The sequence below is a fragment of the Jaculus jaculus genome, chromosome 9, assembly GCF_020740685.1.
Source record: "Jaculus jaculus isolate mJacJac1 chromosome 9, mJacJac1.mat.Y.cur, whole genome shotgun sequence".
Taxonomy (NCBI): domain Eukaryota; kingdom Metazoa; phylum Chordata; class Mammalia; order Rodentia; family Dipodidae; genus Jaculus; species Jaculus jaculus.
This window is the reverse complement of record NC_059110.1, coordinates 111,000,667-111,027,273: the sequence shown is the minus strand read 5'-3', so window position 1 is coordinate 111,027,273 and position 26,607 is coordinate 111,000,667. Positions and strand designations below refer to the sequence as shown.

General features: G+C 50.3%; 2 protein-coding genes and 2 non-coding genes across 4 annotated transcripts in view; all 4 read left to right on the top strand.

Annotated features, from left to right (window-relative positions):
• Positions 1-3,868: 3,868 nt before the first annotated feature.
• Positions 3,869-10,924, top strand: Arl5c (ADP ribosylation factor like GTPase 5C). Its single transcript, XM_004655487.2, has 6 exons — positions 3,869-3,914; positions 4,396-4,456; positions 7,376-7,523; positions 8,115-8,198; positions 9,776-9,927; positions 10,876-10,924. The coding sequence occupies exons 1-6, from the start codon at positions 3,869-3,871 to the stop codon at positions 10,922-10,924; spliced, it is 540 nt and encodes a 179-aa protein (XP_004655544.2).
• Positions 10,925-12,387: 1,463 nt separating this feature from the next.
• Positions 12,388-12,459, top strand: Trnac-gca. The gene has a single exon. It is a non-coding gene; the product is annotated as a tRNA-Cys (tRNA).
• A 793-nt stretch (positions 12,460-13,252) lies between these two features.
• Trnac-gca lies at positions 13,253-13,324 on the top strand. Its single transcript has one exon. It is a non-coding gene; the product is annotated as a tRNA-Cys (tRNA).
• A 2,243-nt stretch (positions 13,325-15,567) lies between these two features.
• The window catches only part of Plxdc1 (plexin domain containing 1), a 79,969-nt gene continuing 68,929 nt past the window's right edge, over positions 15,568-26,607 (top strand). The window contains exon 1 of the mRNA XM_012948093.2: positions 15,568-15,646. Within this exon, the coding sequence (XP_012803547.2) occupies positions 15,568-15,646 (79 nt within the window). The remainder of the gene's footprint in view (positions 15,647-26,607) is intronic.

Genomic DNA, 26,607 nt, shown 5'->3' with positions numbered 1-26,607 from the left:
TGCTGGCTTTCAGAGGTGGTGTGTGTGTGTGTGGGGGGGGGTGATATGTATGTATGTGCATGTAAACTCTGTGATCTGAACCAGGTGTTTTGTGTGTTTCCTAACTTAGATTTGTCAAGTGAATAAATGCCCCTTAAAAACCAAGTTTGAGCCAGGCGTGGCGGCACACGCCTTTAACCCCAGCATTCCGGAGGCAGAGGCAGGATGATCACTGTGACTTTGAAGCCAGTCTGGAACTACAAAGTGAATTTCTGGTGAGCCTGGGCTACAGTAGGAACCTGTCTCAGAAAAACAAACAAACAAAAACAAAAACCCAAAGAAATAAACAGCCAAGTTTGGGCTTCCCAGTGGAGGTAGGTCTGTTTCTTTCTTTTTTTTTCTTTTAATATTCCAGCCCTCTTTCCTCACCTCTGAAGTGTGGTTGCATCACAGATGTGCGCTGCCATGCTTGGCTGGAAAACAGCTTTCCTTGTGTTTACTGAACATGCTCCCATCTTGCAGAATGCCACTTTCAATTCTGCAATTGGGTGACAGGGTGGGAGGTGTTAAATGGTTCCTTTCTACCCCTAGGAAACAGCAATGCTTACAGCCCTGTTGTTTCCCCAAACACACTTCTGGCTCCATCAATCCTTAGCCCCAGCCCTCCTAACTGGGCACAGAGGAGAAGGTATGAATCTGTATTTTTTCCTCTTCTCCTCACTAACTTCCTAGCTTTCCTCAGTTCTCTTAAAATTGCACCCACGTTCCCTTTATAATATTCTAAGGTATTTCTCGGGCTATAGCTTAACTCATTCTAATTCAAGCCCATAACGCATCCCTAACTGTATGCCAGGCATCAGATGAGGCAGAGGGTGGGCATATGCTGGTGAACAAGATACCAACCCCACCCTGTACGACTCACAGGTGACTAAGGGAAGCTGACTTCCAGTCTACTGTTCCCACGTAGAGAGAGGCCTTTATGGCAGCTACAGGGTCCCAACCATTGTCTCCTCAAGACGTTCAAGGTGGAGGAAACACAGGAGCACAGGCACATGAGCTAGTCTGGGAAGGAACAGTGGATGAAGAACTGGGGAGAGAAAGCTGCAAAGCTGGGGGCAGAGGCTGTTCACAGAGGCCCCTGAGGGTCCAGTGAGTAACCGCTTATGGGGTGATGAGTCACCGTCCCTGAGCTATAGTCCTACTTTTTTTTTTCAAGGAAGGGTCTTGCTGTAGCCCAGGCTGACCTCAAACTCACAGCAATCCTCCTACCTCTGCCTCCTGAGTGCTGGGATTAAAGGCGTGTGCCACCATGCCTGCCCATCCCTAATGCTAGGCATGAGGAGGGTTGGCAGGGTGTGAAGAGGAGGTCCCGGGCAAGGCAGTGGCAGAGAGACCAGGTGAAGGGTTGTTGTTTTGGGGGAGAGCAGTAGTGGGGTGGGCTGTGATGATTGGAGCCTCCTTCTTTTTTTATTTTGTTTTTATTTTTTTATTTACTTTTAATTTTTTTGTTTTTATTTATTTATTTGAGAATGACAGAGAGAGAGGAAGAGACAATAGAGACAGAGAGAGAGAATGGGCATGCCAGGGCCTCTGCCCACTGCAAATGAACTCCAGACGAGTGCACCCCCTTGTGCATCTTGCTAACATGGGTCCTGGGGAATCAAGCCTCGAACTGGGGTCCTTAGGCTTCACAGGCTAGCGCTTAACCGCTAAGCCATCTCTCCAGCCCTTTTCTTTTGTTTTTTTTTGAGGTTGGGTCTCACTCTAGTCCAGGCTGACCTGGAATTCACTATGTAGTCTCAGGGTGACCTCGAACTCATGGCAAGCCTCCTACCTCTGCTTACTGAGTGCTGGATTAAAGGTGTATGCCACCACGCCTGGCTTTTTGGAGCCTCTTTCTAGAAGCCTGTCTTGATTAGTAGTGGGAAAGCAGCCTACCAGAGGCTGAGGTTGGCTTGCCTTTCCCACTTCTCTTTGTGTTTTCTGGGTTTTTTCCAAGGTTGTGAAGAGGAGATTCACAAACAAGAATCTTTCATTTTCTATTCCTCCTCCAATCAGGACTGTTTCCCTCTTGACCCATGCTGTCCTCTCTTGGATCTGCCTGCTGCTGAAACCTGTCATCCAGCTACTCTGAAGACTGAGGCAGGAGAATTGCTGGAGCCCAGAAATTTGAGGTCATCTTGGGCAACTTAGCAAGATCCCCCTCCAAAAACCAAAAACAAAAGAGTAACAAACAAAAAAGAATATTTCTCCTCTGCAGTGATTTATTTATTTTTATAATTTTATTTATTTTATTTTGTTTATTTGAGAGAGAGAACTAGTCAGATGGAGAAAGAATGAGCACACCAGGGCATTCAGCCATGGTAAATGAACTCCAGACCTATGTGCCACCTTGTGCACCAAGCTTACATGGGTCCCATGGAATTGAACCTGAGTCCTTTGGCTTCTCAAGCAAATGCTGTAACTGCTAAGCCATCTCTTCAGCCCTATTTATTTTATCTTTTTCAAGGCAGGGTCTAACTCTGGCCCAGGTTGACCTGGAACTCAATTTGTAGTCCCAAGCTGGCCTCAAACAGTGAACCTTCTACCTCTGCCTCCCAAGTGCTAGGACTAAAGGTGCATGCCGCCATTCCAAGCTAATTTATTTATTTTTAATTAAAAATTTAAAATATTTTATTTATTAATTTATTTAAGAGAGAAAGAGAGTGAGTGAGAGAGAAAGAATGGGTGATCCAGGGCCTCCAGCCACTGCAAAGGAACTCCAAATGAATGCACCATCTGTGTATCTGGCTTTATGTGAGTACTGGGGAATTGAACCTGGGTCCTTTGGCTTTGTTAGCAAGCACCTTAATCACTAAGCCATCTCTCCAACCCCTAATTAATTTGTTTTGATTTTTGGTTTATTTATTTATTTTAAATAAATTATTTTTAATTATTTGAGAGAGGGAAAGAGGCGGGGAGAGAGAGAGAGAGAGAGAGAGAGAGAGAGAGAGAGAGAGAGAGAATGGGCATGCCAGGGCTTCCATCCACTGCAAACAAACTCCAGACACATGTGCCACCTTGTGCATCTGGTTTACATGGGACCTACAGAATCAAACCTCGGTCCTTAGGCTTTGAAGGCAAGTGCCTTAATCACTAAGCCATCTCTCTAGCCTGGCTCCTAATTTTTATTTTATTTTATTTATTTGAGAGAGAGAGAGAGAGAAAGAGGTAGAGAGAAGGAGAGAGAGAATGGGTGCACCAGGGCCTTCAGCTTCCAGCTATTTTTTTAAAAAATAAAATATATATATTTATTTGAGAGAGAGTGTGTGTTGTGTGTGTGAGTATGGACACACCAGGGCTTCTTGCCACTACAAACTTCAGACACATGTGCCACTTTGTGTATTTGGCTTTTGGTAGGTACTGAATAGAACCTGGGCCATCAGGTTTTGCAAGCCTTTAACTGCTGAGCCATCTCTCCAGCACTAATGAGTTAACCTATTATTTTTTTTCAAGGTAGGGTGTCGCTGTAGGCCAGGCTGGACCCTATCCCTCCCACAGCTAGCAGGTGCCTGGGGTCACGATGGCTTCGGTCTAGGGTCTTGCTCCAGTGGTGGTTCACCAGGGAGGAAGAGCTGGTGCTGTCTCCCTTGATTTGCAGAAGGCCCAGGTGAGAGAGAACGCTTGCACCTGCAGGGCCCTGGCCAGGCGCCTGGTCGGTATGTGGACATCCACAGCGCCTGCCTGCGGCCAGCTTCCCGGGGGAATTCTCATACCCCACGCGTGACGCCTGGGGTTTTCCCCAATCTCATAGACCTAGCCTGACCGGCCCTCCCCCGGGGCGGGGCTTGGGGTTCTTGGGCCAGACTGACAGGGTAGGCAGCTGAGCCCCGTAGCGACCTAGCGTGCCATGGGACAGCTGATAGCCAAGCTCGTGGGGATCTTTGGAAGTCAGGGTAAGGGACACGCGAGGCAGTGAGCTCTTTGACTCTGCTGTCTCCTGAGGCTCCCCTGATGAGGGCTCATCGAAGCAGACCGGGACACAAAGCCGAGACAGTCACTGAGCGCCTGCTTCTGTTTAGCTTGGTCCAGAGAGTGATAGGAGAGGGAAGGGTAGAAGCCGGACAGGCGTGGGGGCACACGCCTTTAATCCCAGCGCTCGCGAGGTAGCGGTAGGAGGGAGCATCGTCGTGAGTTCGAGGCCAGAGTGAAATCTAGGTTAGCTTGGGCTAAAGCAAAAGACCCTACCTCGGTACCTCGGCGGGGGCGGGGAGGTGCTGGCGGGGAAAGACGGGAGGTAGAAGAGAGGAGGAGAGTGCACCCAGGTAGGGGCAGAAGGTGAGGAAAGATCCTCGACAGGAGGCCTGCTGGGGCCACCTTGACCTGTGTGGTCATCAGGGTTGGTCCTGACCCTGCCCTTTCCCCGAATGTCTCCAGAACACAAGGTCATCATCGTGGGACTGGACAACGCAGGAAAAAGCACCATCCTCTACCAGTTGTAAGTGACTCGGGAGGACAGAGAGGACTGGGCCTGGCATCAGATTGATAGACATTTGGACCAATCGCAGGAGCCCTGCCCCAGGGGACCCACCCAAACTTCTGAGGTGACCTTCCTAGAGCAGTGGCCTTAGGCCAGGCATTCATATTTTTAATTTTATTTATTAGAAAGTGGGAGAGAACCGAGCGTGGAGGCGCACACCTTTAGTCCCAGCACTCAGGAGGCAGAGGTAGGAGGATTGCCATGAGTTCAAGGCCACCCTGAGAGACTACATAGTGTATTCTAGGTCAGCCTGGGCTACAGTGAGACCCTTCCTCCAAAAAACAAACAAACGGGCTGGAGAGATGGCTTAGCGGTTAAACGCTTGCCTGTGAAGCCTAAGGACCCCGGTTCGAGGCTCGGTTCCCCAGGTCCCACGTTAGCCAGATGCACAAGGGGGCGCACGCGTCTGGAGTTCGTTTGCAGAGGCTGGAGGCCCTGGCGCGCCCATTCTCTCTCTCTTCCTCTATCTGTCTTTCTCTCTATGTCTGTCGCTCTCAAATAAATAAAAAAAATGAACAAAAAAATTAAAAAAACAAACAAACAAAAAAAAAAAGAAAGAAAGAAAAGAAAGAGGGAGAGAGAAAGACAGAGAGAGAGAAAATGGGCATGCCAGGGCCTTAGGGTCACTGCACATGAACTCCATATGCATGCACCACCTTGTGCATCTGGCTTTATGTGGGTACTGGGGAGTTGAACCTGGGTCCTCTAACTTTGCCAGCAAGTACCTTAACTAAGCCATCTCTTCAGCCCACGGCATTCATATTTGAAAGCTATGGACAACTCTAGGTCCTGTCGCCTCTGCCAATCCTCTGCCAAATCCGTTACCAAGAGGACAGGCATGGAAATCCATTAGGTCTTCCTCCTCCCTGCCCTCGACGCCCCCTGCGGCAATTCCCTCGTTTCTCACCCCTGAGCCTTATATCTAAACCTGTTAACTTCTGCCTCCCAAATCAACCCCAAGGAACTACCAGCTCCTGGAGGGCCAGCTCTCCTTCTGGTCCGATTCTGCAGAGCGGCACATGGTTCACAAGCTGAGTGAACAACCACCGGGGCCTTCCCGGGCCTTCACTCTGGATGGGGATCTTTGGGATTTGGAGCCGGATATTTAAGGTTTAGCTAAAAAGTAATATATGCTTTAGAAAACATTTTATTTGGGGGCTGGAGAGATAGCTTGGCGGTTAAGGTGCTTGCATGCAAAGCCTAAGGACCCAGGTTCAACTGCCCAGAATCCATGTGAGCCACGTGCACAAGGTGACGCACACGCACAAGGTGGTGCATGTGTCTGGAGTTCAGCTGCAGTGACTAGAGGCCCTAGTGTGCCAATTTTCTCTCTCTCTTTCTCTTGCTCTCTCTGTCATAAGAAAAAATCACTTTTACTTATTTATTTGAGAGAGCTAGAGAAAGAGGCTGATAGAATGGGTATACCAGAAGCCCGGTGGCACACGCCTTTAACCCCAGCCCTGCGGAGGCAGAGGTAGGAGGATCGCTATGAGTCCGAGGCCATCCTGAGACTGCATAGTGAATTCCAGGTCAGCCTGAGCTAGAGTGAGACCCTACCTCGTAAAACAAAATAGAATGGGCGCAACAGGGTTTCTAACCACTGTAGGTGAATTCCAAAAGCATGCACCACCTCATGCATCTGGCTTACGTGGGTACTGAGGAATCCAACCTGGGTCCCTTGGCTTTGTAGGCAAGTACCTTAACCACTAAGCCATCTCTCTAGCCCTAATAATAATTTTTTTGTTTTGTTTTCTTTTTTTTCGCGGTAGGGTCTCTCTAGCCCAGGTTGACCTGGAATTTACTGTCTTCTCAGGGTGGCCTCGACTCATGGTGATCCTCCTACCTCAGCCTCCTGAGTGCTGGGATTAAAGGTATGCACCACCATGCTGGCCAGAATCTGAATTTTGACAAGATTCCCAGGTGGTTCAACTAAATCTGAACTTTTTTTCCCCAAGAGCTGGGATTAAAGGTGTGCACTACCACACCCAGCTTAAATCTGAATTTAAAAAAAAATTAAAATTTTATTTATTTGAGGGAGAAAGAAGCAGAGAGAGAGAGAGAGAGAGAGATGGACAGACAGACAGACAAGTCAGACAGGCAGAGAATGGGTGCGCCAGGGCCTCCAGCCACTGCAAAGGAACTCCAGACACATGTGCCACCTTGTGCATCTGGCTTATGTGGGTCCTGGGGAATCAAACCTAGGTCCTTTGGCTTTGTAGGCAAGTGCCTTAACCACTAAGCGATCTCCTCAGCCCATGAATTTTTAAAATATTTTATTTATTTATTAAAGAGAAAGAGGCAGAGAGAGAGAGAGAGGAGAGAATGGGCATGCCAGGGCCTCTAGCCATTGCAAACAAACTCCAGATACGTGTACCCCCTTATGCATCTGGCTTACATAGGTCCTGGGGAATTGAACTGGGGATCCTTTGGTTTTGCAGGCAAGCGCCTTAACTGCTAAGCCATCCCTCCAGCCCTGAATTTATTTATTTATTTCTTTGTTTTTTCGAGGTAGGGTATCACTCTAGTTCAGGTTAACCTGGAATTCACTATGTAGTCTCAGGGTGGCCTTGAACTCATGGCGACCCTCCTACCTCTGCCTCCCAAGAACTGGGATTAAAGGCATGAGCCACCCCACTCAGCTTCAGTCTGAAATTTCGAAGCTACTCTGACATATCTCTCCTGTCTGGGGTGCCAGTCTGGGTAGCACTGAGTCACACCCCATGCCAACAACAGAACACGGAACACTGGCACCCAGCGTGGAGCTTGGTCACCTTGGACTGAGATGTTTTGAGTTCTCAGTGCCTCAAGAGTAGAGGGAAGGAGGACCAAAGTTGGGAGTGGGCCGAGCTGTCTTGGAACCTTCTTCTGTCTCTCCAGCCTGACTAATGAGGTAGTTCACACGTGTCCCACCATTGGTAGTCATGTGGAAGAGCTGGTTCTTCAGAAGACACACTTCCTCATGTGGGACCTGGGGGGACAGGAGGCTGTGCGCCCCACCTGGAGCTCACACTACTCCAACACTGAGGTGAGAGGGGCACCAGAGCTGGGGTAGGGGCACGTCCTGGGCAGGCTTGGTTCTGCCACCTGTTCACTCAAGCTGTGGTGAAAAGTAAATGATGAAGTAATTGCTAATGCCACTGTGTCAGACCAATAATGTGGTGCAGGACCTGTCAAGTACCAGGGAGGCAGAGTTAGGAGGTTCCTCATGGATTCCAGGCCAGCCTGAGACTCCATAGTGAATTCCAGGTCAGGCTGGGCTAGAGTGAGACCCTACCTTGGGAAAAAAATAAAATAATATATATATACATATATATATATATATATTTATATATTTATATATGTATACATATACTTTTTTGAATCTTAAACTGGATAACTGGGTGTGGTGGCTCATCCCAGCATCTGGGAAGCTGAGACAAGAGGATCATGAATCCCAGGATGGCCTGGGCTATACACTGAGACTTTGTCTCTTCTCCCCCAAAAAAAACCAACCAACCAGTGAGAATGGGCTTGGGCCTGCAGGCAGCCTGGGGGACTGGCAGGTGGGCAGCACCTTGGGCAGGAAACGTTCACCAAGGAGCGAGTCCTCCACTCAGGTCTCCCCCACGCTGGGCAGTTTGTCATCCTTGTGATTGACAGCACGGACCGGGACTGGCTCCTGACAGCCAGGGAGGAGCTGTATAAGATGCTGGCCCATGAGGTAAGCACCCTAAGGTTGGGGGGCTGTCCAGTGGGACTAGCTGGGTACCCTCAGGCTGCTTACGCCCCCTTTGCTTTCTGAGCTTCGTTTGTGATGTATTTGTCTGAAAGTTGTAACAATGTAGCCCAAGGAAGGATAGTTTGTTGTCCATAAAGGTATAGTGCCTTCAGAAGAACTGGCTACAGAGCCAGAGTTGCTGGTTCAAGACCTGACTGACCCTGCTGGGCACGGCGGTACATGCCTTTAATACTAGCATTCCGGAGACAGAGGTAGGAGGATCACTGTGAGTTTGAGGCCAGCCTGTAGTGAGTGCCAGGTCACCCTGGGCTACAGTGAGACCCTGTCTTCAACAAAATAAAACAAAAAGACCTGACCACACCTATCACTCACTGTGGGATCCTAAGCAACTCACTTCACCTCTAAGCATGAAAGGAGGCTCATCAGTTCCTATCTCATGATGATGGTGGTGGGTTCATGCCGGTAATCCCAGCACTTGGATGCTGAGGCAGGAGGATCATCACAAGTTTTATTTTATTTCACTTTATTTATTTTTATTGTTTTGGTTTTTTGAGGTAGGGTCTCACTCTAGCTCAGGCTGACCTGAAATTCACTATGTTATCTCAGGGTGGCCTCGAACTCATGATGATCCTCCTACCTCTGCTGGGATTAAAGGCATGCGCCACCACGCCCAGCTTTATTTTATTTGTTTAATAGTTTATTTTATTTAGTTATTAGAGAGAGAGAGGGAGAGGCAGAGAGAGTGGGCATGTCAGGGCATCCTGCCACTGCAAACAAACTCCAGATGTATGCGCATCCTTGTGCATCTGGCTTAAGTGGGTCAAGTGTCTTAACCGCTAAGCCGTCTCCCTAGCCCTCATTACATAGTGAGTTCCAGGCCTGGCTTATGGAATAAGACCGTGTTTCTTTCTTTCTTTTTTTATAATATTTTATTCATTTATTTATTTTGGGGGGCAGATAGAATGGGCACACCATGGCCTCCATCTACTGCAAACGAGCTCCAAATGCATGCACCACCTTGCCTTACATGGGTCCTGGGGAGTCACAGGCAAGCACCTTAACCATTAAGCCATTTCCCCAGCCCAAAACCCTGTTTCAAAACAACAAAAACCTGTCTCATGAGGTTGTAACAATTCTGTGACCTGGTTGGGAAGTATCATATGAGCTGGGGCTGTCATTTAATGAGGTTGCTATTACATGGGCCTCCCGTCTCTGCCCTACCTAGGGTTAGGCCTCTTTAAAAAAATATTTTATTTATTTATTATTTGAGAAAGAGAGAGAGAGAGGAGGGGAAGATGCAGAGAGAGGAAGAGGGAATGGAGCACCTCCAATCACTGCAAATGAACTCCAGATGGATATGCCCCCTTGTGCATCTGGCCTATGTGGGTCCTGGGGAATCAAACCAGGATCCTTAGTCTTCACAGGCTAAGCCATTTCACTAGCCCCAAATAAGACTTTCTTGCTGGGACAGCTGACAGGGAGCCCAGGAGGACTCTTGCGGGGTGCTGGTGGGTGGGGGGCTGTCCGGGCTGACTGGGGTGGGGTTCTTCTGTCCACAGGCCCTTCAAGGTGCTTCAGTCCTGATCTTTGCTAACAAGCAGGACTTGAAGGAGTCCATGACCACGGCGGAGATCTCCCAGTTCCTCAGGCTCAGTTCCATCAAAGACCACCCATGGCATATCCAAGGCTGCTGTGCTCTCACTGGGGAAGGGTCAGTGTCCCCTCCCCTGCATCTGGTTCAGCCAATGACTGGCTGGCTGTGAAAACCTCTCCTGGCTCCTTCCTGCCAGAATCTGTCTCACTGGGTGTTAGGGTTACCAGGACCCAGTTAAATGAGCACAGACCCAGAGCTCAGATGCTGTGGGGTAAATCATGAGGATTCTAGAGGTTTGTTCTAATGGCAAGAGGTAAAACTTCCCCAAAATAGTAGTAATAGGGAGTGAGAAGAGCTATGAAGAAAATGAAACTGGAATAAAAAAAATAGCCAGGTGTAGTGGCACATGCCTTTAATCCCAGTACTCAGGAGGCAGAGGCAGGGGAATCGCTGTGGATCGGAGGCCACCCTGAGACTACATAGTGAATTCCAGGTCAGCCTGAGCTAGAGCAAGACCTTACTTCGAAAAACAAAACAAAACAAACATCCAAAAAACAAACAAAAAAAAAAAAACTCTTCTGCTTCCATGACCTACCTTCTAGAGAGGAAAACAATGTGACTAGTAAACCAGGCATGTGCACACTTGCAGATCCAGCAATGGGGAGGCTGAGGCAGGAGGCTTACTCAGAGACTGTATCAGGATCCCAGGAAGGTGGATCTCCAGGCTTTCTCCTCAGAGGATCCCTTCCTTTCTGGCCCCGGAGGCCTCTGTGCACCACCTTCCTGGCCTGTATTGTAGTGTGTGGTTGTTGGGTGGTTTAATCACCCCCTCTGCTAGACTGTGAGGTTTGGAGGGTGTCTGCTTCTTCCTGGGAACCCCAGTTCTGGTACCTGATGCATTCCGGAACTTAGCTCATGTTGTCTTCTTCCATTAAGTGATTGAATGCAACCTTGGCCGCTCTCAGTCTGCCTGGGCAGAGGCCTTGGGTCTCAGGGCCATCATCTTATGGGAAATGCTCATGATCCTTTTTTCCTCTCCTTACTCCCCTCCCTATCTCCCCGCAGGCTGCCTGCAGGGCTCCAGTGGATGCAATCCCAGGTCACTGCAGACTGATGTCCCAGCCTGAAACCAACCAGGAAGGCTGGGGGTTTCTGCATGGTCCTAGTGATTCGCTGACAGGAGCAGGGCAGCTATGGACAGGGAGACTGCTGTCCCCAAGAAGCTGGACCTCAGCAAGCTGTCTCTTACTCTATCATTGCAGGTGTCCTGGAGACCCCAGGGAAACTTCTGGGTGTGATGGGGTAATCAGTCTCCCCCACCCCCAGACTTCACTTTCTGTACAAACGGCTGACCGGTCCTTGACATTGTCTCATACCCTTGTTTACACTGGAGATATATACATATACATACATATGTGTGTGTGTGTATGTATGTGTATATATATAAGTGTGTGTGTGTGTGTGTGTGTGTGCGTGTGTGTGTGTGTGTGCGTGTGTGTGTGTGTGTGTATGTATACATAGTTTCAGACCCTTTAGGCAAAGGCAAAAAAGACAAAAGAACCCTTTTCTTTTCTGTCTGATCGTGGCAGCCAAGATTGAATAAAGAAATACAGAAAGAAAAAAAAATATATATATATATATATAACAGAAAAAGAATTTCCCAGGTGGTGGTGGGGAGAGGGGACAGGATATTTCAGACAAAGACAGACCTTTTGCAGGGGTTCACTCCCCCTTCACCTTCCTGTTCCCTCTGAGATGTTTTTGGGATTTAACCCACCAACCCGTCCACCTTTCCCTCCCAGCGTCCATCCAGTGTGACTCCCACTCCTCTCAAATGTCCCAGATTCCCACAGGGTTCGCTTATTTTGTCTTTGTTTCATAATCTTTTTTTTTTTTTTTTACAGTGCATCACATTCGAATTTTTAAATTAACTGTATAATAAATGCCACTGTAAACTTCTTACCTCTTATTTCTGCCCGCTCTCCGAACTGGCTTTAGTGTGTGTGCAAAGCTCTTGAGGGTAAGATCCCCCAGGAGGGGGAGGGGCGGGCTCCTCAAGGTTCTAAGAGGCTAGAGAAGTGACTAGGGTGGCCTGGGTACCTTTGAGCCAGGCTTGGGAGCTCTTGGCTCTGCCTGAGCCTTGCGGGTAAGTGGCCTGATACTGACCCACAGAGGAGAGTGGGGACACTGGGTTGGTGGTGGTGGTGGAGAAGGCCAGGTGTCCTATGGAGGTCCACGCTGTCCTGTATGTATGGCCAGGGAGCATTCCTTTACCCTTAGAAGACTTGGAACGGTCTTGGGGACAGTAGGTCTGTCTCTTCCGTTCCTAAATCAACCGGTGGCATCTAGGGGAATCTGGGCAGGCACACAGAGGACCCAGGGTCCTTTGATATTATAGTTTTCCAGACACGTGATTGTAGGCGGAGAGCTCAGCAATCGCAGTCATCTTCCCCGTGTTCTGAGATTTTCCCATTAGGCTATTCTAACTTAACATTCAGATCAACATGACTGAAGGAGGCAAATGCTACCACACCCGTATTCCACTGAAATGCATTCATGAAACGGTTCTAGCATGTAGGGGGTATAGCTCAGTGGTAGAGCATTTGACTGCAGATCAAGAGGTCCCCGGTTCAAATCCGGGTGCCCCCTCCCGGTCCTAGAGCCGCCTTGTTTTGCTGACAGCCCTCGTATGTCTGTTTTACTAGCAGCCCTTGTGCACGCTTAGGTGCTACCTGGATCCCCAAAAGTGGGGTGAGCCTAGGGGCTCCCCAGTTTCTCATTTTGCAACCCTAGCCCTGCAGTCGCTCCATCAAGTGTGTACCTCCGCGGACGGAATGCAGCGCCAGGCGGTGCTCGGGGCCGTCCCTGGAGGACGCGCCAGACCGCTGTGGGGGGCCGGGCACCCCGGTACTCTGAGACCCAGACTCGGGCGGGGGACCGGAGTCTCCCAGAAGCCACGTGAGCGTGTAGAAGGGAGAAAGAGAAGCCGAGAATCAGCGTGGGGTGCCGGCTGGGCAGGAGGGCGGGATCCGGGTCCGGAGGAGCACCCCCGCAGTGAGAGTTCCTCCTCCGTCCCTTGAATACATTTTTTTTGGCCATCCGTAGCAATCTCAGCGCTTCAGAAATTACCTCGTACTTCTAAGTGCTTTTTCTACTTATTGGAAATTCTTTTTCTGTTTTATATATATATATATATATTTTTTTTTTCTTTCTGTATTTCTTTATTCAATCTTGGCTGCCACGATCAGACAGAAAAGAAAAGGGTTCTTTTGTCTTGCATCTGTAGTGGAAACCTTAGCAGCCAACAGTGAGTGCTTCAGCTCTGTCAGATGGCTGCAATCTCGGAAATTTCTAACCCTGCTTTGCTCTCCATCTTGGGAGCGCACCATTGCGCCTGCGTGAGAGAGTACTGAACAGCCACTGGCGCCGGGCTGCCGGCAGAGGGGGTATAGCTCAGTGGTAGAGCATTTGACTGCAGATCAAGAGGTCCCCGGTTCAAATCCGGGTGCCCCCTGCCGTAACTGTTTTCTTCTCGGCTCCCTTTATGTTGAGCTACAATTTTTATTTAAGCGTATTTTTAATGTTGAGCTACAATTTTTATTTAAGCATGTTTTTAATGCTGAGCTACAATTTTCATCTAAGCACATTTTTAAATGTTAACATTGTCTTCGCCAATTCACAGGCAGTTGGGGAGCGAGGAGGGAGGGTCTGAGACCAGCAGCAGTCACTTGGGTCATTGTTAGATATGCAGATTACCAGGGCTCATTCGTGACCCAGTGAATTAACCTGAAGTGGAGTCCAGACATGGATGTTTGGTTTGGTTTGGGTTTTCGAGGTGGGGGTCTCGCTTTAGCCCAGGCTGACCTGGCCGGAAATGGATGTTTTAATAAGAGCTGCGAGTGACTGCTGAACATTCAAGCCCTAGACGTTCATGACTTTAAACTCATGCATGCCATTTGCTCCTGCTGTTTCCAAGTTGGCTGCTTCTGCCTGACTGTCGGCGCGAGGCCGGGTCAGAGGGAGCGCGGGCGCCTAGACCCGAGCATCTCGAACGCACCAGATCTGAGGCCGGAGCCCCTTCCCCACCCAGGGCCGGGTGAGGATGTGCAGAGATGAGACCTTTGGGGTGGAAGTAGCGGAACACGAGCGCACGGTGCGGCTCGCCATGAGTCCGCTGGAGGGCGGTAGGAGGCCGCGGCTCGAGAAGCCAGCTCGCTTGATCCCGGGAGGCGGTCAGGTGGGAATTTATTTGAACATGAAGAATTTAGCGGCGAGGATGCACAATGCATCTGGAGTTCGTTTGCAGCGGCCATCCCTTCAGCGCCCATGAATGCATTCTCATTCTCTCTTTTCTTGCAAAAATAAAAATAAAAATAAAATTTAAAGAATTTAGTGGCGAGCCGGGTGGGGCGGCTCATGCCTGTAATCTCAGTCTGAAGCAAGGGGATTGCCGCGAGTTTGAGGCTAGCCTGGGCTACCTAGTGACTATCAAACCAGCCTGAGCTACAGTGACATACTGTTCCAGACAACTGAAACAAGCAATTTAGTGGCGAACCTCACCTCATCTCATAGTTCGGCTCCTCGAGGGTTTAGGGCTGGGGGAGGTCGTCTAGATTAGGGAATTTGTAGAGGAAGAAGCTCTGGCTTCTTTCCTTAGCTTCTAGCCCAGGCTGACCAGGACTTCACTATGTAGTCTCAGGGTGGCCTTGAATTTACGGCGATCCTTCTACCTCTGCCTCCCAAATGCTGGGATTAAAGGCGTTCGCCTCTTCCAGCCCACACTGTATCTCTCCCGTCCCCAACTGTACTTCTCTTCTGGGGACTGGTCCCGGTGGAGCGCATGACGTACACCCTTTTCTCTCCGCCCAGTCGGAAGCCAGGGGGACCCTCACCCTTCTCCATCCACCAGCCCCCCAGCTCGCCTCCACCCTTCCCACGAAGTAGGTCAGGCACCTGCGCGTCCTGACCTGATTCCCTGCCGTCTATTTAACCTCCTAAATTGCGGGTATTTTTATTCTGTTCTGGAAGGAGACGAAAGACAAAAAGATGCACTATTCCCAGGGCCCGGTCGAACGTGGTGGTGGCAGTGGGGCGACCGCTTCCTAGCTCTGGGGTTGGCCAGAGTGACCGGGTCTAACCTGAGAGCCCTTCTCCGCCCAGAGGACCCAGACTCGGTGGTCTTCTTGGGGAGAAAGAGTCCAGGCTCTTTCTGGGTGGGGGTGAGCGGCTGGGGAAATAGCTTAGCGGCTAAAGGTGCTTGGTTGCAAACGCTGATGGCCTGGGTTCCGTTCAGGATGGGGGTGAGCCAGACCTCTCGCGCCCCATGTCTGCTGAGCTGGGGACATCAGGAAGCCGCAGAATTCTCAGAACAGCTTAGAAAGTCCCGCAGCCTGAGGGGAGTGGGGTGTCCCAAGCATAGGCAAGCCTAGGGCGTCTTCTGGGCTCCCCACTCACTTCTCCCTGAGCTTTGGGGGGCAGCGGTGCAGGGGAAGAGAGGCGGGCTCTGCGGCTTGCTCTGGGAGCAGCCCCAGGTTCCCGCACGCTCCGGGGTCCCTGGAGGCGGGGTCTCCGGTGCCTCGCCCCGCCTCTGTCCCGCCCACCCGCCCGCGCTGCCCCACGCCGCAGCGCCGCTCTCGGTGCGGCTCCCGCGCTCGCTGTCCGCTCGCAGCCGCCGCCGCCTCCGGGGACCGCGCGCCCAGCCCCGGCCGCCCCCTCGCCGCGCCGCGCCGCGGATCGGGGTCGGGGCCCACGCCCACCATGCTGCCCCAGCTCTGGCTGCTGCCGCTGCTGTTGCTCGGCGGCGCGCCGGGCGCTCTCAGCCGTGCGCCCTGGCCAGGTAGGATGCGCCGGCCGGGCAGGTGTCCACCGGCCCGGAGCTCCCGGGAGGGGGGTTGTGGTCCCCAGAGGATGGCAGGTGGATATAGACCCCATTTTCCCAAACACACAGGACGCGCGACCTTTTCTTCCTCCGGGAAGGACCCAGATATAGGGGCCATGGCTCCAGTCCTAGGGACCCCTGGCCAGTCCAGGGAAGCGGAATCCTGTTGAGGAAGGGCTCCTGGGTCCCCAGCCTCGCTCAGCCTTGCTGTCCTCTCTCCAGGCTGAGTACCAGTGGGGCTTGGGGGACAGTGGGAGCCCATTGGGTGGCGGACACCCTTGCCCAGCCTCTCACCCTGGGCAATTCCTCACTCTTCTAACTTGCTTGCTCGATCTGTTCATACCAGTGGAAAGGCAAGAATCTCACGGAAGAGCAACTTGCTGCTCCCCTCTCCCCCAGCCACCAGGGCCCCCTTCTCACTCCGGTTGGTTCTGCTTGGCTTCGGGGTGCTCTGGCTGTGGTGTTTGGGGGCTGCAGGAGCAGGAGGAGGAGCTACCATTCTGCACACACTTTCTTCTGTAGACCAGTTTAACCCCAAGGCATTTTGCTCCCACCTTGAGGTCCTTCATGGGATCTACCTTATATCCTTCATGTTGTCAAGGAAAGGCATTTTCGACATATAATTTAGGACTTTCTCTGGCGTTGGGGAGATGGATGAATTGGGTGGGTCCCTCTCCGATGGGATGGGGGAAAAGGCTGGGTCATGAAGATGCCCTAGTCAGCTGCTGGGCCTCGGGTGTGCCTGTATCACGTGTGACAGTGTTCTTAGCTTTAGTAGTGCCAGTCTGCAGTTCTGAGCAGCCTGGGTCCCTGATGAGAAGGCATGTGAGGAAGAAGGTGCCCGTGGTTCTGGGGGCAGAGGGCAGGGGAAGCCATGTGTCCAGAGGCTGCTGGTGCAGAGTCATCAGTGTGTGCCATTCAGAGCCGGCTGGACACTTGGCTTCTAGTCCTTGTGTCTTACTTGTGGTGTGACCTTCGGTAAGTTACCTTCTTTGGGCCTAACTTTTTTTTAAATATATTTTTGTTCATTTTTTATTTATTTATTTGAGAGCGACAGACACAGAGGGAAAGACAGATAGAGGGAGAGGGAGAGAATGGGCGCGCCAGGACTGGACCACTGCAAACGAACTCCAGACGCGTGCGCCCCCTTGTGCATCTGGCTAACATGGGACCTGGGGAACCGAGCCTCGAACAGGGGTCCTTAGGCTTCACAGGCAAGCGCTTAACTGCTAAGCCATCTCTTTTGTACTTACAAAGTGAAGCTATTAACAAAAAGCTTTGACTTTTGGTTGTAGGATTGTGAAGGATCTTTGTTCTCTTATCTGATGAATAAATGAAATAAAATATTAAAAATAAATAAATAGGAAGAGGTTTGACAGGTTAATTTCTGAGATCCTTTGCAGTCCCAGCCTGGTGTGATTTTCTGAACTCAGGTGTGACAGAGTTGAAGGGGACTTGAGCCGTGGAGAGAGCTGGGGAGGAGGGCTTGGGTAGTTATAAGGTCAGGCTGCAACAGGAGTGCAAACATAGTTCTGTCATCTCTTTAAGCAGAGCGCTCTGCCTTCTCTCCTTGGAGAGTCAACTGGAGATGTAGACTGTTTCTGAAGCAGGAGGGGTTGAGGTTAGACCTAAGGTGGACATAAGAAGCCAATGGGCAGCTGGTGACTCCTCCCAGGCCTGGCTGGATTTGGGGAGGCTGAGAAGGGTTTTTACATAGACGTGACATTCTCTCTCTCTCTTTCTGAAAGAAGGAGCCCTTGTGGCTTTCTGGTCTGACAGGTCCTTGCCTTCCTAGGGCCTTGTCTCTCATCCATCCTTAGAATGGGAGCAAGAGGCATCAGTGGTTTGAAGAGGCAGGTGACAGGGAGACAGGAAGAAGCTAGTAGACAGGCAAACAGACAGACAGGAAGGTGGTCTCAGGGCCCGGGGGTAGGGATACTGAGGGTCCGGCCCGGGGTAACCAGGCTGAGATCCCTGCAGGAGGCCTTTGCACTGTGTTCCATATCTCTAAGGAAGGGGCTGGACACACGTCTCTAGTAACCTTTCCAGCAAAGATCTGCTTCCAGCTTTCTCCTTGCCCACCAGGAAGCACCCAACAAATCAACAACACTGGACTACAATACAGACATCAGCTGGGCGTGGTGGCGCACGCCTTTAATCCCAGCACTTGGGAGGCAAAGGTAGGAGGATTGCTATGAGTTTGAGGCCACCCTGAGACTACATAGTGAATTCCAGGTCAGCCTTGGCTAGAGTGAGACCCTACTTCAAAAAAAAAAAAAAAAATCAAATAAATAAGTAAATCAATTGATAAATAAATAAAATAAAACTCAGACATCTCACAAAACTCAGACATCTCACAGTGGCCACCAGCAGCCCTTGGCTGCAGTCACCTCTGCTGTTTCCCATCAGTGCCAGAGTCCCCTTATCCACTCATGGGATGATGACCCTGATAGCAGTCTCAACTCCACATGGCCTGACCCTCCACATGATTCATCGTGCTGTCTCCATGAAGAAATCTGGAATGTTCCTGGGGTCAGGGATCATGTCCCCCACCTCAGCACGCAGCACCATGCCTGGCATGCAGCAGGGGCTTAATAAATATATACTGAAGAGTTGGGCATGGTGGGGCATAACATAATCCCAGTACTTGGGAGGTGGAGGCAGAAGGACCAAGAGTTCAAGATTACTCTTAGCTGCATAGCAAGTTGGAAGCCTGCCTGGATTACATTGAAGCAAAATAAAATCTAAAACAAACAAACAAACAAAAACAGGGTGTCCCAGTACTGGGAAGGCAGAGGTAGGAAGACTGCAGTGAGTTTGAAGTCGCCCTGAGACTACATGGTGAATTCCAGATCAGCCTGGGCTAGAATGGGACCGTACCTTGAAAAAAAAAAAAAATAAAGGAAAAAAAGAAACTATTGAATGAGTGAGTGAGCAGGCAGATCAGAATTTGCTCTGGGACCAGACTTCCCTCAAGGAGACCCCCAGAGTGGAGTTCTTCTCTTCTGCTATCAGGTTTCCTCCTTCCTTGTACTCCTTCCATCTCTCCAGATGAGGGTCCCCTTGGGAGGATGAACATGTGGCTGGGGACTTTGTAAACTGACGAGTTTACGCAGTTGGAAACAGGAAGGTCAAGAGAACTTTGCTGGGTGCATTTTTTTTTTTTTTTTTAAAGCAGAGTGGTCTTGGCTGAGAAAACTGTGTGAAACCCTCATGGCGAGAGAGTGGAGGTGGAGGGGGCTGAGGGATGTGAGAGGTGGGACAGCAAGCAAGGGGACATGGCCACAAGAGGACTCAGAGCTGCTGGGAGATGTGGTGGATGGGTGCTTGAGAGAGGAAGTCGAATGGGGCATCCAGGTGGCTTGCTGTAGTTAGAATGTGGGAGACTGGCTCCAGCGTGCGCGTGCAGGATGAAGGTTGAAGTAAGTATCGGGGAGAGGCCTCAAAGGAGGGGACTGAGCGCGGTGGCCATGGGGCTGGAAGGACACGCTTGGGTGCTGGATGATCCAGGCTGTGGGTGGCATAACCTGGCTCCTGAAGTTAGCCCGGCACTCCTTCCCCTGCAGCAAGGCTGTGCTGGGTCGGGGGACTGGGACGTGGGCCTGTACTGTCCTCTTCGCATCAGGGCTGGGTCTCCCAGGGCAATTCCCACATTCAGGTACCCAAGGTACAACCTTCCAAGAACCCAGCCCAATTCCCGCCCTTCCCTGGGCTGCCCCTTCACCTTAAGAAACAACCCAGGCCAGGCATGGTGGCACATGCCTTTAATCTTAGCACTCTCTGCTGGAGGCCCTGGCACACCCATTTTTTTCTCTCTCTCTACCTGCCTATTTCTATTTTTTTTTTTTAATTTGGGGCTACAGAGGTGCTGCAGAGGTAGGAGGACTGCCATGAGTGGGAGGCCAGCCTGAGACTACATAGTGAACTCCAGGTCAGGCACGATTTTTGTAGCCCAGGCTAGCCTTGAACTCAGGATCCTCCTGCCTCAGCCTCCAGGTGCTAGGTTTATGTGTGGCTCTTACTGCCCGTTCTGTGGTTCTGAGCCAGGCTGCCTGAGTTCAAGCACAGACTGGTTGTGTGATCATGGTTGGGTTCCTTAATAGCTTTGTACCTCAGTTTCCCTATTATTTTTGTGAGTTTGTCCATGCATATGAATGTGTGTCTCTGAGTGTGCATGCTTAGATGGCATGCATGTAGATGTCAGGACATCTTTCATATGTCAGTTCTCATTTTCCATGTCATTTGAAGTAGGGTCTTTTCCTTCCTTCCTTCCTCTCTCTCTCTCTCTCTCTCTCTCTCTCTCTCTCTTTCTTTCTTTCTTTCATTTGTTTTTCAAGGTAGGGCCTTGCCTGATCCAGACTGACCTGGAATTCACTCTGTAGTCTCAGGGTGACCTTGAACTCACAGAAATCCTCCTACCTCTGCCTCCCCTCACACTCGGCCTTTATTTTTATTATTATTAATTTTTTTCAAGGTATGGTCCCATTCTAGCTCATGCTGACCTGGATTTCACCATGTAGTCTCAGGGTGACTTCTTTCTTTCTTTCTTGTCTTCTTTCTTTCTTTTCTTCTCTCTCTCTCTCTTTGTGTCTTTCTTTCCCTCAAGGTAGAGTATCACTCTAGCCCATGTTAACCTGGAATTCACTATGTAGTCTCAAGCTGGCCTCAAATTCACAGCGATCCTCCTACCTCTGCCTCCAGAGTGCTTAGATTAAAGGCGTGTGCCACCACACCTGGCTCAGGTCTCTTTGTTCGTTGTCCTATTTGCCAGGCTAGCTGCCCATGAGCCTCTGGCGAGTCTCTTGTCTGCATCCCTTCTCCTGGTGGGCCTGCTGGGATTACGGACGGCTGCTACGGGGTCCAACTTTTTACATGGATTCTGGGAATCCAAACTCATGCTTACATAGCAAGAGCCCATTTTCCTCATTTATAAAGTGGATCGAGAACTAGCACCTAGCTTGTGGGGTTAAAGTGGTGATGAGATAAAGTGTGCAAAGCATTCAGAATAGTGTCAGCAAAGAGCGGCGGTCTCTAAAAGTTAGCTGTGAGGCTGGGACATCGCTCGGTTGGCAGAGTGCTTTCCTGGGTTCCAACCTCAGCAGCACATAAATTAGATGTTTTCCACCACATCTGGGATCCCACACGGGATTACAGAAGGCAGAAGGACTAGAAATTCAAAGTCAGCTGGATGTAGTGACTCATGTCTTTAATCCCCACACTCCGGAGGCAGAAGTAGGAGGAAGGCAGAGAGTTCCAGGCCAGCCTCTGCTAGAATGAACATTAGAGCTGGGCATAGTGGCGCACACCTTTAACCCCAGCACTCGGGAGGCAGAGGTAGGAGGATCACCATGAGTTTGAAGCCACCCTGAGACTACATAGTGAATTCCAGGTCAGCCTGAACTAGAGTGAAACCCTACCTCGAAAAACCAAACCAAACCAACCAAACAAACAAAGCAAACATATAAATAAACAAAAACAACAACAGGGGATGTTGAGATTGCTCAGTAGTTAAGGTGCTTGCCTACAAAACCCAACAACCTGAGTTCGATTCCCCAGTACCCATGTAAAGCCAGATGCACAAAGTGGGGTATCTGTTCTTTTTCTGTCTGCCTCTCTCTCTGCTTGCAAATAAATGAAGAAATAAATAATATTTTTTTTAAAAACCAGGCAACAACAGGGTTAGGGATCTGGCTCAGTGGTTGTTAGGTGCTTGTTTACAAAGCCTACTGGGCCAGGTTCAATTCCCCAGTACCCATGTAAAGCCAGACCCACAAAGTGTCACATGCATCTGGAGTTAATTTACAGTGGCTAGAGGCCCTGGTGCTCCTATACTCTCTTTCAAATACATAAATAAATAAATAAATAATGTTTAGGGGCTGGAGAGATGTCTTAGAGGTTAAGGCATTTGGCTGAGAATCCAAAGGACCCAGATTCAATTCTCCAGAACTCATGTAAGCCAGATGCACAAAGGGCACATACGTCTAGAGTTCATTTGCAGTGGCTAGAGGCCCTGGTGTGCCCATTCTCTCTGTGACTGTCTCTCTTCTCTCTCTCTCTCTTTTTTTTTTGGTTTTTCGAGGTAGGGTCTCACTCTAGCCCAGGCTGACCTGGAATTCACTATGGAGTCTCAGGGTGGCCTCAAACTCATGGCAATCCCCCTACCTCTGCCTCCCGAGTGCTGGGATTAAAGGTGTGTACCACCACGCCCGGCCTCTCTTCTCTCTTTATCTGCTTGCAAATAAATAATTTTTTTAAAAGAATATTAAAAAAATCTGGGTATAGTGGTCTATGCATTTAATCCCAGCACTCTGCAGGCAGAGGTACAAGGATTGCTGTGAGTTTGAGGCCACCCTGGAACTACAGAGTGAGTTCCAGGTCAGGAAGAGCTAGAATGAGACCCTACCTTGAAAAACAAACAAACCAAACTAAAACAACAACAACAACAAAGAAGTTAAGGGTTGGAGAGATGGCTTAGTGGTGAAGGCGCTTGCCTTTGAAGACTAAGGACCCAGGTTCAATTCCTTGTACCCACATAAGCCAGATACACTAGGTGGCGCATGTGTCTGTAGTTCATTTGCAGTGGCTAGATGCCCTGGCGCATGCCCATTCTCTCCCTCTTCCTCTTTTTCTGTCTCTCAAATAAATAAATATTAGCTGGGTGTGGTGGTGCACGCCTTTAATTCCAGCACTCGGGAGGCAGAGGCAGGAGGATCGCCATGAGTTACTTCAAGGCCACCCTGAGACTACATAGTGAATTCTAGGTCAGCCTGGGCTAGAATGAGACCCAAAACTAAATAAATAACATTTCAGAAAAACAAGGGTGTCTGAGTGGTAGTTTGATGTGCCACCTGCATGGGCACCTGCAGGAAGGAGGACCACAACTTCCGGCCAGCTTTGTTGTCATATGCCAAACCTGTGACCCTGCACGCACATGAACAGCCAGCTGAGTAGACTCCTGTCAGGACTTGAGGGCTGACGTCCCGCCCCAGGCGATCCAGGAGCAAGGGTGGTGGGCACACAAAAATGCTATACCTAGTGCGACACTTCAAGGCCAGGCAAAGGGGGACTGGGCTCCTCCCAGCCCCCTCTGCCCTCACCCCTTCTCCTGCATGCAACAGGAGCCCTCTGCGAAGAAACCTTGTGATGTCAATTTCTCCCTGTGATCCCTGTCTCACACAGTTGGGGTAGTGACAGACTTGGTGGGGAGGTAAGCCAGGTGTCCCTCTCCGCTCTGTCTTAGGTCTCAGGTGTCCTTATCTGGCACCCCTTGATGTGACCACCCACAGATCCTGGCATCAGCCCCTCCACATACCCTGCTCACTGTCCTTTCCAGGCCTGGCTCCTGCCCACACTCCACCCCCCCCCTCCCCACCACCATTGCAGGAAGACCCAGTGAGCCAGCAGGCTGGCCCAGCACAAACAGTTCTGCCTCTGAGCAGTTGCAGCCACACCCAAGATGTCAGGCAGCCCCTGTGGTGGGGCTGAGCGGGATGGGCAGGCTGCCACCCAGTGCCAGGCTCTGGGCCATCCGGGCAGCCGTGAGCATCCTGGGGAAGGGTCGGGTCTGCCTTCTCCCTGCGTTGGCCAGGAGCATCTGGTTGTGATTAGGGGCAGAGAAGTGAGAGGGGGCCCGGCAAGGGTCCAGTAGGCACCAGCAGCCAAGAATGACTTAATTGGATAAAATGTCTACAGACAAACCAAAGCTCCACAGCAGTGTCCTGGCCAGGCCCCAGGCTGGTCCCGCCAAGCCTTGTCTCGATTGCTCTGTTCTTGCTGCTGCCCAAGAGCTACCCTAGCACTGAGTGTACAGTGACTGAGCACTTACCGTTTGCCAGGCCCTCTGAGGAGAGTAACTCGAGCCTCCCAGAGAGATGAGCACGTAGGGACGTCAGCAGGGCGGGCATGGTCAGAGGTGGAAGAGGACGCTTGACCTAGCACCCAAAACTAATGAAGGTCACAGGCGGGGACTGTCCATCCGTCTATCTGATGGTCTTTGTCCCTCATACATCTAAGGCAGGTGTGACAATGTGAGGACAGCTTTGGGGACCACATTTCTCTGAAGTGGGAAAGGATGCTTTTCTGTGTCACTTAGAATTAGTTTAACAGTCTCAAGGGAGCTGGAGCAAATGTGGAGCCTCCTGTTCTGCGGCAGACATTGCTAATGGGTCATGACAATACCGCTAAACACAATGGAGTCTGGGGTTCTTCTCAACTGGCACGCATGCTCCTGGCTGCTGCCAGTTGATGGGAGATGGCACTGGAGACGAAACCTCTTTGCCATCCCAGCAGGTTCTTAAAGCCCCTTGTTACAAGGGAAAGTGACTTGCTCAAGGTCAGGGCTTGGTGTGGAGGGTGGTTTGTTTCCTAAGGAATATCTGACAATGTTTGGAGATATTTTCAGTTGTCATTACCTGCTGCTAGATTGCTTACGGAGCACAATGGGGTGGGAGAGATGGCTCAGCAGTTAAAGGCGATTGCTCGCAAAGCCTGACAGCCCAGGGCTGATTCTCCAGCACCCACATAAAGCCAGATGCACACAAGTGACACATGCATCTTGGGTTCCTTTGCAGTGGCTAGAGTCCCTAGTGCACCCATTCTCTCTCTCCTTGCAAATAAATAAATGAAATATTTTAAGGGCTGGCCTGCAAAGCCTAAGTGCCCGAGTTTGATTCCCCAGTACCCACGTAACACCAGATGTGGAAGGTATCTCATGAGTCTGGAGTTCATTTGCAGTGTTTAGAGGCTCTGGTGTGCCCATTCCCTCTCTTTCTATCTGCCTTTCTCTCTCTCAAATAAATAAATAACTTTTATATAAATATATGTGCGTGTGTGTGTGTGTGTGTGTGTGTGTGTGTGTGTGTGTTTGTTATTGTTGTTTTGTTTTTCAAGGTAGGGTCTCACTTTAGCCCAGCTGACCTGGAATTCACTGTGTAGTCTCAGAGTGGACTCAAACTCTTGGTAGTTCTCCTACCTCTGCCTCCCAAGTACTGGAATTAAAGGCATGGCTCACCATACCTGGTCTTAAATATATATATATATTTAAAGATTGGCTTGTTTATTTAAGACAGATAGAGGGGGAGAGAGAGAGAGAGTGAGAATGGATGTGCCAGGGCCCCTAGCCACTGCAAACAAACTCCAGATGCATGTGCCACCATGTGCACCTGGGTTACATGGGATCTGGAGAATCAAACTGGGGTCCTTAGGCTTCACAGGCATGCACCTTAACCACTAAGCCATCTCTCCAGCCATATATATGATTTTTTTATTAACAACTATCATGATTGTAAATAATATCCCATGGTAATGCCCTCCCTCCCCCCAACTTTCCCCTTTGAAACTCCATTCTCCATCATATCCCCTCCCCCTCTCAAGTAGTCTCTTTTATTTTATTTATCTATTTATTTTCTTTTTCGAGGTAGGGTCTCACTTTAGCTCAGGCTGACCTGGAATTCCGTATGTGGTCTGAGGATGGTCTTGAACTCACGGTGATCCTCCTACCTCTGCCTCCCTAGTGCTGGGATTAAAGGCGTGCGCCGCCATGCCCGGCTGTCTCTCTAAGTCTTGATGTGGAGAAACTGGAAAACTTGGACACTGTTGGTAATGTAGTGTCATAGCCACTTTATACTGAAAACAGTCTGTGGGCTTCAAAAAATTGAAAGTAGAAGTACTGACTGGGGAGCTGCCCGCCTTACAAGCCTGAGTACCTGAGTTTGAATTCCTGGCACCCAGGCATCAAGCCAGGTGTGGCGGCTTGTGTCTGTCATCTCAGCGCTGTGCAGCTGGAGACAGTCGGATCCCTGGGACTTGCTGACTAGCTAGTCTAGTTGAATCAGTGAGCTCTGGGTTCAGTGAGAGATGTTGCCTCAAAAACTAAGGTGGAGGGGCTGGGAAGATGACTCAGTGCTTAACTGTGCCTCCGGTGCATGCCTGAGGGCCAGAGAGCTTCCAAGTTTGATTTCTCCCACCACCCACATGAGCAGCAGGCACGTGTGTAATGCCAGTCCTGTGGAGAGCAGAGATTGAGAATAGCAGGGACTCACAGGAAAATGCAAACTCTATAATCAGTAACAGACTCCGTCTCAAGTTAAAACAAGCAGCCACGTGGTGCACGCCTTTAATCCCCACACTTGGGAGGCAGAGGTAGGAGGATCATTGTGAGTTCAAGGCCATCCTGAGGCTACATAGTGAACTCCAGGTCAGCCTGAGCTAGAGTGAGACCCTACCACGAAAACAAAACAAAACAACATGAAAAAGCAGATGAGCAACGGAGAAGGACACCTAACATTCTCCTCTGGCCCCCACAGCTATGCATGTGGGGCACTGCATCAGTGCATACACCATACCACACACATATTAGGCATGCGCACATGCACGCGCACACGCACACACAGAAATAAGATTGAGAGTGACTGAGGAAGACACCTGATATTGGCCTCTGGTTTTCATATGCGTGTGTACACATACACAACGCACACACACACACATGCTCACAAAAACGGGGGGAAAAAAGAAGTATTTTATGACCCAACTGTTCAACTCTGGCCATTTGCCCACAAGAATTGAAAACAGGGTGTGATGGCTCACCTCGATTGTCAGCTTGGCAGGAGACAAATCTCTGGGCATGTTTATGAGGTTTGTAGGTTAGGTTAATGGAGGTGGGAAGACCTAGCCTGTGAGTAGCACCATTGCATGGGCGGGGGTCCCGGAGTGAATAAAAGGGAGAATATGGGCCGGGCCTGGTGGTACACACCTTTAACCCCAGCACTAGGGAGGCAGAGGTAGGAGGATCGCCATGAGTTCAAGACCAGCCTGAGGCTACATAGTGAATTCCAGGTCAGCCTGGGCTAGAGTGAGACTCTGGGGGGGGTGTTGGGCGGGGAAAAGGGAGAATACAAGCTCAATACCAGCTTCCTTCCATC

What these genes read in the sequence shown, in the direction of transcription:
- Arl5c (XM_004655487.2), top strand. Translation starts at nt 3,869, where the DNA reads ATGGGACAGCTGATAGCCAAGCTCGTGGGGATCTTTGGAAGTCAGG. An exon ending in GGGGATCTTTGGAAGTCAGG is followed by an intron (nt 3,915 to 4,395) that starts GTAAGGGACACG and finishes GAATGTCTCCAG; the next exon opens with AACACAAGGTCATCATCGTG. An exon ending in AGCACCATCCTCTACCAGTT is followed by an intron (nt 4,457 to 7,375) that starts GTAAGTGACTCG and finishes CTGTCTCTCCAG; the next exon opens with CCTGACTAATGAGGTAGTTC.